This window comes from Pygoscelis adeliae, unplaced genomic scaffold (genome assembly GCF_000699105.1).
Source record: "Pygoscelis adeliae isolate BGI_AS28 unplaced genomic scaffold, ASM69910v1 Scaffold314, whole genome shotgun sequence".
In the NCBI taxonomy this organism is placed as follows: domain Eukaryota; kingdom Metazoa; phylum Chordata; class Aves; order Sphenisciformes; family Spheniscidae; genus Pygoscelis; species Pygoscelis adeliae.
In genome coordinates, this window is record NW_008824668.1 from 2,134,885 (window position 1) to 2,147,264 (window position 12,380).

General features: G+C 54.0%; 1 protein-coding gene across 1 annotated transcript in view; it reads left to right on the plus strand.

Moving 5' to 3' along the window:
• Nucleotides 1–12,259, plus strand: part of TRIM9 (tripartite motif containing 9) — an 82,237-nt gene extending 69,978 nt beyond the window's left edge. Inside the window, exons 9-14 of the mRNA XM_009322955.1 lie at nt 982–1,120; nt 6,542–6,730; nt 9,123–9,164; nt 9,872–9,895; nt 10,922–11,225; nt 12,019–12,259. Of these exons, the coding sequence (XP_009321230.1) occupies nt 982–1,120; nt 6,542–6,730; nt 9,123–9,164; nt 9,872–9,895; nt 10,922–11,225; nt 12,019–12,259 (939 nt within the window). The remainder of the gene's footprint in view (nt 1–981; nt 1,121–6,541; nt 6,731–9,122; nt 9,165–9,871; nt 9,896–10,921; nt 11,226–12,018) is intronic.
• Nucleotides 12,260–12,380: the final 121 nt, after the last annotated feature.

A 12,380-nucleotide genomic window follows, 5' to 3' on the forward strand; every position in this document is an offset into this window, starting at 1 on the left:
AGCCCAGGTAGATCAGGGCCACCTTAGCGTCCCATCACCGATCTCACTCGGTTCATTAGGACACCTACATTGCGCTCCTTGACCCTGAGCACTGACTCGTCACTGTTCCCAGGTCCCCTGCGGCTTGGGCTGCTCCCAGCCCTGGTCACAGTCTCGGGGGGACTGGAAGCCATCATCTCTGCTCTGCAGCGCAGGGGAGCATGCAGGCACCCCTATAAGCTCTGGGGACATGCACCCATCTGCGAGGAAAGGGGCCAGAGTCAAGCGTTGGCTCTAGAAGCAGCAGCACCCCATCACCTCGGGCAGCAAAGCGCAGCAGGCTCTGGAGTGGGAGCAGGGCAGCGAAGCTTTCCCACGCGGGCGAGCTGCCTGTGCAGAGCCTGCCTCTGCTCCACGAAGGGCAGCAAAGAGGGCTTTGTCTTGGGATCTGCTAAATACAAGTCAACGTTTTGTGAGCTGTGTGTTTCGGTAGCCCATAGGCCTGTTCACCGCTGTCCCTGCTCGCACAACTCCGTTCCTCGGAGCAGGGCTACGGCAGCAGAAGCCAGTGACTCAGCACCCGTTCGGTGCAATCACCTTGTTTTCTTTCAAGGAATGCTTTGATCCTGCCACCCAAGAGCGTGGAAAATTGGTTTCTGCAAGGATGTTTCTGTGTCCTGGGCTCAGTCTGTATAAATTCCTCTCTCTGGCAGAGCTCCTCTGGGATTCAGTGGAGCTTGGCTGGGATTGATGCCTTATGACTTGGTTGTATATGGGTAGCATATCTTTTCTCTACAGAAACAGAAACTGTTATGGTGCAGTATTGTCAAGGAACAATCATAGGGCTGTTTTGCTCTGCTTTAGCCGTATCCAGTGCTCATAAGTCTGCCCCAGATAGCAGAGCGTGGCTGAACCCTGCGCATCACGACCGCCGGGAGCTGTTCTCCCACCCCCGGGACTCCGTGGTCAGGGCACTAACCCACGCCTGTGCTTGCTTTGCAGGAGGTGTACGTGGGCAAGGAGACCATGTGCACAGTGGACGGGCTTCACTTCAACAGCACGTACAGCGCGCGTGTCAAAGCCTTCAACAAAACAGGAGTCAGCCCGTACAGCAAGACCCTGGTCCTCCAGACATCTGAGGGTAAGGCATTGCAACAGCTCCAGCCCGACGCGCTCGGACACTGCTCACAGGCACGCTTGGGGCCCGTCCAGCCTACCCAAGCTTAGCATTGCAATACAGGGAACCGCTCCACTGGTCCTCCAGTACCTCAGCAATCATTGCAGGAAAGCCAGCGCTGACAGGAGGAGGAAAGGTTATGTCAGGAGCCTTGAACAGTGCCAGAATTTCTCTCTCACCTCTTTCCTTTGCAGGAGATGTTCTTTGGGGAGGTACAGTGAGAGGCATCCCGCAGAGAGGTATTTAAAATTTGGTTGCAGCAGGGTTTGTATTACACAAAGGGAAGCGCAGATGTTTCCATTGATTACATTTAAAACAAAACAACACTGTCAACGTTGCTCCTGAGACACTAAGGGCTGTGCATGGCTGCACAATGCCATAACCGCAGGATGTCTCCTCCAGCTCCTGGCAGTGCACGACAGAGAGCAGAGGGACCGTGGAGCCGCACGGGTGTCCTTGCCGACCCACGGGGTGTACAGCCAGCCACGCCGGCATCGTCTGCATCACCCCCGCACCAGCAGGCACTCAGTTAGAATATTAAACACTCCCTTGCAGGTTGCAGAGGAGTCTCCCCGCTTGACTTTAAGTACATTTGTCACACCAGGCACTTAATCTGTCGCGGAAAATTGGCTTGCTTCTGACATGCGGGTGGAGAGCCGTAAGGCTAGCTCCGAGAAATGAGGTGGGAGTCAGAAGCAGCGGGCGATGCAGCTGTGAAGGAAGGAATCAGCCCCCACCAGCATGTCTGCCGCTCCATGGCCTTGCTGCCAGGCGAGAAACCCTTCCTTGGGAGTTTTCCACGCTCAGCAGAATCCCTTTTCCTTACTCCCAGACTAAAACCTGTCTTTTCCAAGCCGTGTGAAGATTTGTTTCACAGCAGCATTGCCAGACCTGGCTGGCAGCTGGCTCGAGGGCAGACACAGTCCGGGGTCAGAAGGGAGCACAGACAGCTCGTGGGGCTGCTGGTGGGGCAGAAGGAGGGCGAGATCCTTCTTGCCACAGAGCACTTCTGGTGGCTTTGAGCAAGGAGGAAAAAAGGGGTTTTCTGCTGAAAACTGATTTACAGATAGAAGCAGAGCAAGGCTACGCAGGGCGTTTTCGCTTGCTTGCCTGCACTCATCTGCAGGAGATAACTGTTCCAGCTCAGAAAGAGCGTGTGCCAGGTTTGAATGGATGGGCAGGACAGGTCAGCGAGGAATGGAACTCACATGTGGCAGAGGTAGAGTGGAGAGCAAACCTGTGACAAACCCTTCTCATACGAGAGGCAGAAAACTCAAATCACAGGCCACAAAGGCCTTGGCACGTCCGTCTGAGAGCTGTGTGCTTGTTTGCAAACCTGCAAAGCTGGAAGCGTTCCTCTGGAGATCCAGGGACGGGACAACCCGGATCCAGCCCCGCGCTGAGGTGGCCAGGACTGCTCCCAAAGCCCGAAGGTCAACAGCTCTCACCCACTTCACTACCCAGCTTCACCAGCCTTTGCAGGAGACAGCAGAGCTTTGGCTTCTCATCACATCTGTGTCTCATAAGACCCATTTGAGACAGTTTCCTAACCAAAACCAGTTGGGCTTTAAGTCATCCCAGCCAGGAGTTTGCAGGGTCCCTGCTATGATCTTTCTAGCTCTGCTCTCCTCTCATAGGTGTTTTCACTGTTGAGCCAAGCTCGCCTATTGCGCAGTTCCAAAAAGGAACCTGGGAGAAAATAGCTGTTCGTGGTCCCAGCAGGCCAGGCTGCGCTTGGGGCTGGTGCCTTCACTCTTCTGAGCATCGGATGAAAGTTTGCTGCATTCAGCCTTTTCACTGAATGGGCTTTTGCATTTGTTATTCCACCACAAAAGAAAAGAGGGAGAGAAAGTCAAATGGGCCTGGAGCATTTTCTGCTCTTAGAGGCCACCTGAGCTTTTCGGACTCAAAGTGAAATAAATTACATCTGTGTGCAGCTTCTGGATATCCGAGTGACTTGTTGAATAGAGCCGCCTCGCGCATCACAGCTCTCGGTTAGGCTTTTATTTCTGGCCTTTACAGCAGCATCGGGCCCTTAAGTGCTATTTTGTCTGAAGTAGGCTTAGCTTTCTCCTTCAGCCATGCTCTGCAGCTTGCTGCAAAGTGTTCGTGCGGGAAGAGGGGACAAAAGAAGAGTCGGGCTCGATATGAAGAGAACTTCTCTCTGAACACGGCTGTCCTGCAGTATGAGAAATTCTGCTTAGAGGATGTTATTTAAAAGCTGACTTCTAGTCCTATAGCACACAAGATCTTTATCCACAGCCTGTGGAAGTTAACCGGAGTCTTTCTTCTGCCTTCGGTGAGCAGTGAAATGGGCTGTAGAGGCTAGCGGGGAGTGAAATGCCTCTCAACGTCTCAGCATCTGAAGAGAACAAGGATAAGAGGGTTAAATTGCGTCTGGGCCTCTGCAGGCATGCCTCTCTGGTCCTGCCCAGCGGAACAGCCGAGGTGAGCCAGCCAGCACCGACCGGAATGTCCCACGGGAAATCTGCACACGCCCAAGCCTACAGCAAGGTGCAGAGCACCTTCCCAGCCTGTGGTGTGGCACGTCTTCTCCTGCTCATCCCAAAGGAACTATGTTTTCCAGCTGAGGAAATTGCAGTGCACTCTTTAAAGCTGGTGCTTGGTGCCACCAGCAGGGCAAGGTGGCTCCTGGCTGGGAGAAGGTCTGTGCCCCAGAGCCCTTCCCATGTGCTGGGCCCTCTGGGGCTTCCCAGGGTCGAAGATCCTCATCATCAGCACAGCCAACTGGCAGCAAGGGTTGCCGTGGTCCCTACCTTGAACTGTGTCTTCTCCCTACCTGATGTCAGGCTGTTTCACAGCAGCCCTAGGAGTATCTCTTGCTCTGTCACGTCTTAGCCAGTGCCTCCCAGGACCGTCACTGCAGGTTTCAAGGCACTGCCATGTGGGGCCTGGCTTAACCTCTCTGTCTCTTTAGCACCTGCGGGAAGTTCAGCTGTAGGCTTGGAAATCAGTCTGGAAGAAAGTTTGCAAGGTGACCTTGTCCTTAGGCGCAGACATCTCACAAAGCTTGGCCAGTGACAGCACTGCTCGGATGCCCTCGCCTCCAGAAGACCTCAGGACTCCCCCCAGCCTCCTCTTCTCTGGGCTGGGCAGCCCCAGCTCTCTTGGTCTCTCCTCATATAGCAGATTTTCCAGCCTCTGGCTAGTCTCCTGCTGACTTCGGGACCCAGTCTGTTTTCCTCCTGGCACTTTCGCATTTCCACCCTACCCACAGCCGGTGGTTCCTTGGTGCATTCATGGCTGCAGCAAGAGCAGCCTCTGAAGAGGCCTTGCAGAAGCCCCTGGCTCTGGTCTGCTGGTCATGGTGGGATGCAAACGGCCGTTCCCAGGAACGGGCACCTAACGCACGGTGGCAAGGAACAGAGGAGGAGACCTCCCAGTTGCAGCGGGATCAGAGTCTGCAGGTGGGCTGGCTGCTGGGCTGCTTTTTTTTACAAGGATTCCTGAGATGGCTTCTGAGTCCCTCCAGTGTTGTTTCTTTCCATGGGCTGTCCAGCAAGCTGGGTGTCGAGGTGAAGGACCAACTCGCCCGAGGTGGAGACGGAGAGGAGGAGGTCGGCAGTGCTGGAGGGGACTGTCCCTGCCTGCTCCCCAGGCCCGGATCTGCTCTCCTGTCTGGTGCAGAGGTTCAGCCTCCCTCCTGCCAAAACCTGCTGCTCCGTTCTCACCCTTCCCCAGCTCTCTGACTGCCCACACCTCGGTCCTTCTGTTGGGCTGCTTCATGCCTTCAGCCACACTCTCATGGGCATGTGCCACCTGTGCTGCCTGCACCCGTGCACTGGGTGCCAGCGCGGGGGAAGAGCTGTGTCTCCGCTCCCTCTTCTCTCAGCTGCTCTGTGTCTCCAGTTTTAGGCATGGCTTGCAGAGTTTCAAGGCAAGCCTGGGTTTGGCTTCTTGTATCTCTGGTGAGACGCAAGCCTAGGAGCAGAGGATCAGGGAGGAACACCTGGCTTGTCACACCCTGTGCCTTGCTGTCCCCTCTCCCCGGTTCCCAAACTTGGCCGACTCTGCCAATCCCACGAGCAGCTGCTCCCGACTGCCTCTGTCACCTGCCTGAGCTGGGGATGTGGCAAAGGGGCTCGGGCACCACCCAAGAGAGCCCTTCCCCAGCCTAGTCAAGCACCAGAAGCTTTCCTTTTCTTTCAAGACCAGTTCCTCATCTGGGGCCCAACTTTAAGTTCCTTACCAGCTATGGAGTGACCCTCAGCAGCAACCAGGGCTTTTTAACTGGCAGCTTTTGGAAAGGGGTGAACAACACAAGGGGAGGTACACTGCAAGGCGCTATAGGAACACAAGGTGCTAGTTAGGGAGAGCCACGAGCCCGGCTACTCTTTGTAGTAGTTCCTCTTACTCTTGGTAGATGTTAGAGGGCACATCCCTCCCTAGCCTTGAGCTCCATTTGTTGACCTGTTGTCCAATAATTTATTTAACCTGTGTCTGAACCTACTGACAGTCTTTGCTTCCACAGCCTCGCGCAGCAGCAAGTTGCAGAAGTTACAATCCACTGTGCAAAGAAACGCTTCCTTTTATCTGTTTTAATGTGATTTCCAGCTCAATCCATACTTACAGCTGAGACAGGAAGGCTGGGGGTACAGTGTCCAGGAGTTTATCTGATATGAATGTGTGGAGGATGGTGGATCCTACATTTCCATGTTAACATATATCCCTTGACAAGGCTAGGGAAGAAATGGCAGGAGGTGACCGTTTGTGGTAGCGGGGAGCGGAAACCGATGACCCGAGAGGTTCCCTCTACTCTGACATTTTGCTGTGAATCACGAGTTAAATTCTTACTGTAAGGCTCAGATGTGTTTTGACAGGTACAAAGGGATATCAAGAACACAACATCCCGAACAGCCTTTGAGTAAGGTGGGTGCTTGGTGGTACTTAGGGTTACATAGCTTAGTACAGCCCTGCAAAATGCCTTTCAGCGTTACCAACCGACTAGCTTTTATGCCAGTAATTATTGTGCACAAAAAGGTATGAGTTTTATCGAAGAACGATGGGAAGGGTGCATGGTAAGTTGTGAATTTTTTTAGGTGCATTACTGTGAAGAGGTGCAGGACTCACTTTAAAGAAAAGCGTATTGAATTTGTCATGATGACATGGGAACATTTTGGAAGACGAAAATATCTTTATTGCTGATACTGTCAGAGGCAAGGCTTTCCTGAAGGGTCTCGCTGGGTTGCACAGCGAGCAGACATTTCTGCTCCGTGCACCGTACGCACGCTCGCTGCAGCAAAGCAGGGTCCGTGCGTGCCGAAGCATCTGTGCTCTGGTCCGAGGTCTGGTCTCGGGCGATGGAGTGACACCGTCCAGCAGACCCGATTTCTGATCTCTAGTTTGCATTGATCTTACGTTTAGACACGCAGTCAGAAGAACAGACCCTCCCTTTTCCAGTGCCTTTGGAAAGATCGCAGCTTCGTAGAATGAGTCCTTTCTCCTCCACCCTTAATCTGCAACCCAGCTTTCCGGGGAGATCCTACTTTGAGCTAAGATCTTCGGCCCACCAGCTGAGCTTGCATTCTTCTTTACAGTCCCTGAATTCAGCCGGTGAGCTGAGTGCCTCTGGCATCTCCTCTTGGTCTGTGCTTCTGGGCATCTCCAAAGTATTTGTTTGTTTTGTTCCGTTGTGTTTGTTTTTCCCATGACATGCGGATGGCAGGGGGAACTCCTTCTGGTTGTCAGTGGCCTGCTCCTGCCTCAGAGGGACTTTCAGTGGCGTAGTTCCTGTGGTGTGTTCATCTGTATGTACCAGAATGGGCAGCTTCAGGCACGTGGTGATGGAGCAGCACAGTAACTCCTTAAGTGGGTGCTGTTCTTGGCAGGGCCGGCATGGCTGAACCATTTCGCACAGCCAGCCGGCGGAGCAGATCCCTCATCTCTAGTTTGTATTGATCTTGTGTTTAGGGACAGTCAGAAGAACAGACCCTCCCTGGGAGAAACGTGTGGGGCCATCTCGATGGTTTGCTTTCCCTATACAACCAGAAAACGCAGCCTCTGCTGTGAGATTTGTTCTGTGAAATTAGTTTGCTCGATTAAATCTAGACCCCTCTTAAGAAAGAAGCAAGTCTAGATGCAAGCAAGGTCTAGCTAAGGCCAGCTCACAGACCCCTTGCAGTCTGGCTTCCTAACACCCTGAAGACGTGGGCTCTCGTCCGCTCGGCTTTGAGCACGGGGCTCAGCTTTTGCAAAACCAGACGTGATCGTATCGAAGTCTTGTTTTCTGCAGAGCAGAGGAACCCACTCCCGTGATACCTTGCTCGTCTGGCAGCACCCGCAAGCGCTTTGCTTGCCTCCTTGCGCCCGGTCCTCGCGGGCGGTGGTGGGACGTAGGCAGTACAGGCAGAATGAGTGACGGTATCGGGCAGCCAGCGAAGGAGCCACAGGCACAAGTGCATCTCTCAGAGCTGTTTTCTAACCAGTCTTTGCACATCTTCCGTTGCTAAAGATCCTGGGCCCCAGTTCTTCCGCCACTCTGGATTTACACCACTCCATGGGCTCCAATGGAGTAATTCACGGCTTTCTCTGGTGTAAGCCCAGGAAGAACGGGGGTCCCCGATTGTTTGATTTCCATCCCATAACCCTGGAATGAGGAATGCTGCAGCATGACCCTTGCCAGAATAACGGGGGGCCCTGCAACTTTCTTTTCTTTGTCCTTTTTATGTTTTTTTTCTCATCGTACTGCTGTGCGCTAATGGCTTGAACTCTGTTTTGTTACGGGCGTCTCTTACTTTGTGTCCAGTGTACCCAGGTCCACTGCTGTGGCCATGAGCAATACTTGTGCTGGGCAGTACGGACCTCTGCAGCCGCGGTCTGGGGTGGTGGGGCAGGGCAAAACGGGGTCCGCAATGTGCCCATGTGTCCGTGCTGTTTCTCACTCAGGCGAAGTTGTATCGCAGCGATGCTTAGAGACCTTGAAAACCCACTCTTTGAACAGGGGCACGGGGCGCGATTCATTAAAACAGCCTCAGGAGGTGCTGCTTGGCACTCGCCATGGAGCGCAACTGCGGCCAGGTGCTTTCCCACCAACACGCACGCCAGCGGTGTGAAAAGCCTGCTGCCTTGCCAGAGGAGAGGTGAAAACCAGTCACAGAGCAAGACGGGGTTTTCCTTAAAATCCAGCACCCGTCAACGAATGCCCTCCTGCGCAGTGCCAGCATGGGGCTTCACATTGCCCTCTCCTCCTGGCGAGGACAAGCTCCCGGATTAGGACAAGCTCCTGGATCAGTCCCCGGCTGCAGTGCGGCTCCCAGGAGGTGTTTGCAGCCAGCAGCCAGGCACAGCCCAGTCACGGGAGGTTGGAGGGCACCCCAACACGTCCTGCCCGTGCAGCTGCAGTCAAAGCTACAGCCCGGTGCCCTTTGGGTGCTAGCGGGGGTCTGAGGCCAGACATCTGCCCCCAGGGACCCCCCTCTCCTGCTCCGCTCCCGCCCAGACCGCACACACGGCAGGGGAGGCAGCCCGGGAGAGCTTGGTGGTCCCTATTCACTGGACACACCAGTGGCTGCTTTTCTTTCCTCAGTCCCTGTCCTCCAAGGAGTGTTTGGGGTTTTTTTAAGTGCTTCAACCGAGGATCAATCTAGAGAAGCGGCTAAGATACTCTGCCAAGGCTAAAATTTCCTGCCCCTTTTCTGGAGGAAAGTCCAATGATTTGGCATCCTGAGCAGGTAGCAATCAGACTTGATGCTCTTGAAGGCTGTGATGGGATCTGGCAATGAAAGACTCCACACTTCCCAGAGGCGAGACTCACCAAAACGACCAACGGTCCGCCCTCAAACTCACGGGTCGTATTTGCGAGCCCCCTCCATGTTCTCTGGCTTTTAATGAATCAGGCCTCCCGTGGCTGGCTGGATGCTTAGTTAAAGGTTAAATGCTCGTGAGTGTTTTTCAGGCGGTTGTTGTTTCTTAGCTGTGATGTGTGAAATGTAGTATCTCTTTATAGGATGCAATTTTGAGACACAAGGAACGCCTTACTCTCAATTAGGCAAGTATATTTATTACAATTAACTGGCACCTACTCCATGTTGCTCATCCTTTTTTCTTTTTTTTTTTTTTTTAATTTTTAATTTTTTTCCATCCTGAAGTTATATTCTTGAAGTATTATACCACAAAGAAAGGATGATTTGAGCATGGTCTGCCTGTAGAGACATGTAGAGAGGTCAGAGTTTAAGATGGTATCCTCTGGCAAAGTGACCACCAGGACCATACAGTGGTTCACAGAGAATGGCAAAGAATGCTATTAGGGAGACTGAGTGCAGTTAAGAACTCTGTTAGCTAAGTTTTCCTGAAGATGTTTTTAGACATCCAACACTTGGTGGCAGTTCATGTTCTGGACCGAAAAAGTGCGCTAAAAGCAGAAAAACATGTATGTAAGTCATCAGTGTTGCAAAGGGGGTTGACTGTTTCTGCAGGTGTGGTTTCCTGGGAAGAAAACATGAAAGGAGAAAGGAAGGAGATCAAAGACTGCTGTGGAAGTGCTGGAGAAATTTGGAGGAAGGTGAGGGTGGCATATTATAGGAGTGACCAGAGTGCCCCGTCTCTCCCCACCTTTATGCAAAACGCTGAAAGGCCCCTGTGCTCGCTGGAGAAGCAGGCAAGCAGAAATCGTTTCTCCTTCCTTTCTTTCCTTTCTTTACCCAACTTTACGTGCTGTTTTCTCTCCTGCATGCCTTTCCTTGGGAATGACCACAGTTGACATTAAAAAAATGGTGGCAGGTACGGAATCACCTCCGTCAAGTTGCGAAACTGGGGCACCCACGTGCATGTGAGCTGTCTTGTGAAACGATCCAATAAACCAATGAATAAATCTCACCGGAGTGTTTTATTTTTCAAGCCGTATTTAATCCTGCAGGCGTGAGAGTGTTTTGTGGATGTGTCAGTTCACGTTTCCGTGACCGCTGGAGAAAACCACCTGGGGAACCGGGCTGGTGGCTTGTGAAACCCCGTGCCTCTGTCTTGTCGAGGACGTGACACTGTATCTGTCAGATTTGCACTCTCTGAGTCCCGTGCATTTAAACCAGCAGCCGTACCGAGTCGTGGAGGTTTCCAGGCATTTTCCAGCCTTCCCTTGAGCTAGCTCTTGTCTTACGTGTGGCCGGTTGCTCTGCAGGGAGGTTTCTCGGTGTGACGTAGCATCTCTGTCATTGTAGACCTTTGTATGTGCTTTTGGTTCCCAGGACTGCCAGCCCTCAAATACACACACACAGTTTATCCGCTGATCCTCAGTCCCCTTCCCACGCTGGACCTGACCCTGCAAACTGTTGCTTGCATGAGTAACTCTTAGTCCTAAGAGTAAGTTACGTTAGCTAGAGCCTGGAGACCTGGCCAGGATCGCACGTCTCCTTCTGCTAGGGCCAAATTCTAGGAGATCGTGAGGATCCTGCGGGCTCACGAGCTGAGACAGACAGGTAGTGGAAGGGGATGGAGACAGACAGGCACCGGGGAGCAGCAAGAGCAAAACTCGTCTGAGTCCCGGCCGTAAAACCTCAGCCAGGCTGGCGGGCTGCAGCTGCACAAGAAGGTGCCCTCCGTGAGCCAGCAGCCCCCTCCGCTGTACAGCTCCCTGCCTGCTTCTTGCTGCCGTGTCGGTGGGCGGCAGCCCGCGCCCGAGCCCCCCGCCGTGCTTCGCGCTACGTGTCGGCCCTGCATGCAGCATGCGCTGTTTAGTGTCCGCTCCAGGCGGCTCGGTCGCTGGCGGCCGTGCTCCCGCCAGACTAACCTGATGTTGTTTGTATATTCCAGTTGCTTGGTTTTCTTTCGATCCTGCCTCTGCCCATGCTGACATCATCTTTTCTAATGACAACCTGACTGTCACCTGCAACAGCTATGATGACAGGGTTGTGCTGGGGAAAACGGGCTTTTCCAAAGGGCTCCATTACTGGGAGCTGTCAATCGATCGTTACGATAACCACCCTGACCCCGCCTTTGGTGTGGCACGCATTGATGTCCTGAAGGATGCCATGCTGGGCAAGGACGACAAGGCCTGGGCCATGTACGTGGACAATAACCGGAGCTGGTTCATGCACAACAATTCGCACACCAACAGGTACGTGGTCTGGAACAGGGTCTTCCTCGCGGAGACCACAGCCCAATCTCAGCCCGAGTAAGAGCCCGTGGCTTTTCCAGTGGCACCTACAGGCGCCCACGGGAAGGGTGACATCGCTCCTGATCGCCTTTATTAGAGGATGTGCCCTTACCCCAAGCGGGGGACGGTCCCTGCCTCCCTGGTTCTGCCTTGCTCCAGTATTCCTTCCCTGCCTGCTGCGACTCTTTCCGTGCTGACTCTTCCCCCGAGCATGCACGGCACCACTCCTGTGTAGCACCCCCTTCCCACTAACACCCAAAGCCTTGCAACTCGTGCAACAAGAAAGTAGCGTTTGCCTTCATCCCTGTGCCACAGCTGTCGCTTTCCCCATGGGACAGTGGGACTGGGGGCTTTGAAGCTTGCGGTAGCTTGGGGGGAGCCTGGGGTCACCTTCCTGCAGCCTCGAGGGCCGTTCCCTTGATGGGTCAGCAGGTTTTGAAGTGGGCCCTGCAGCTTTGCTCCCCAGGTCCACTTGCTTTCCTTCATGGTTGTGTTGCTGTGGCTGCTCTGGCAGGTAGCTTTGCCCTCAGGGGCATCATGGCAAGCGGAGAGCACCTCTGCGGGAGGCTTGAGGAGGAGGCGCCCCGGGGACTTGCGAGCGTGGCTGGGATGGGTGCAGGTCATGGCCTGGCTCCTGGGTGAGCTGTGAAGTTCGGCATCGTCGGCCGTTGAAGTCCGTGGCCTGAACCCTGAGGCGGGAGCGCAAGGGACATTAAGCCACAGAGATGCTCTGATCTTCTTCTCGCCCCCGCAGAACCGAGGGTGGGATAACGAAAGGCGCCACGGTGGGAGTGCTGCTGGATTTGACCAGGAGGACCTTGACGTTCTCCATCAACGAGGACCAGCAAGGGCCTGTCGCCTTCGAGAACCTGGAGGGCCTCTTCTTCCCCGCGGTCAGCCTCAACAGGAACGTGCAGGTACATGCTTTGACCATGCTCTCTGGAGCACCACAGCAGCATGCCCTGCGGCTGAGCTTGCTGGCAGTCTCCCTCTAATGCTGCCGTCGCTGCAGTGTGTGTTGATGCTCAGCAGCGTGGGGACTTCGTGGAGCGGGGAGGGCTCTTGTGCAACAGGGGCAGCTTGGGAAGAGCTAAACTTGCACCCTAAACCACCTGC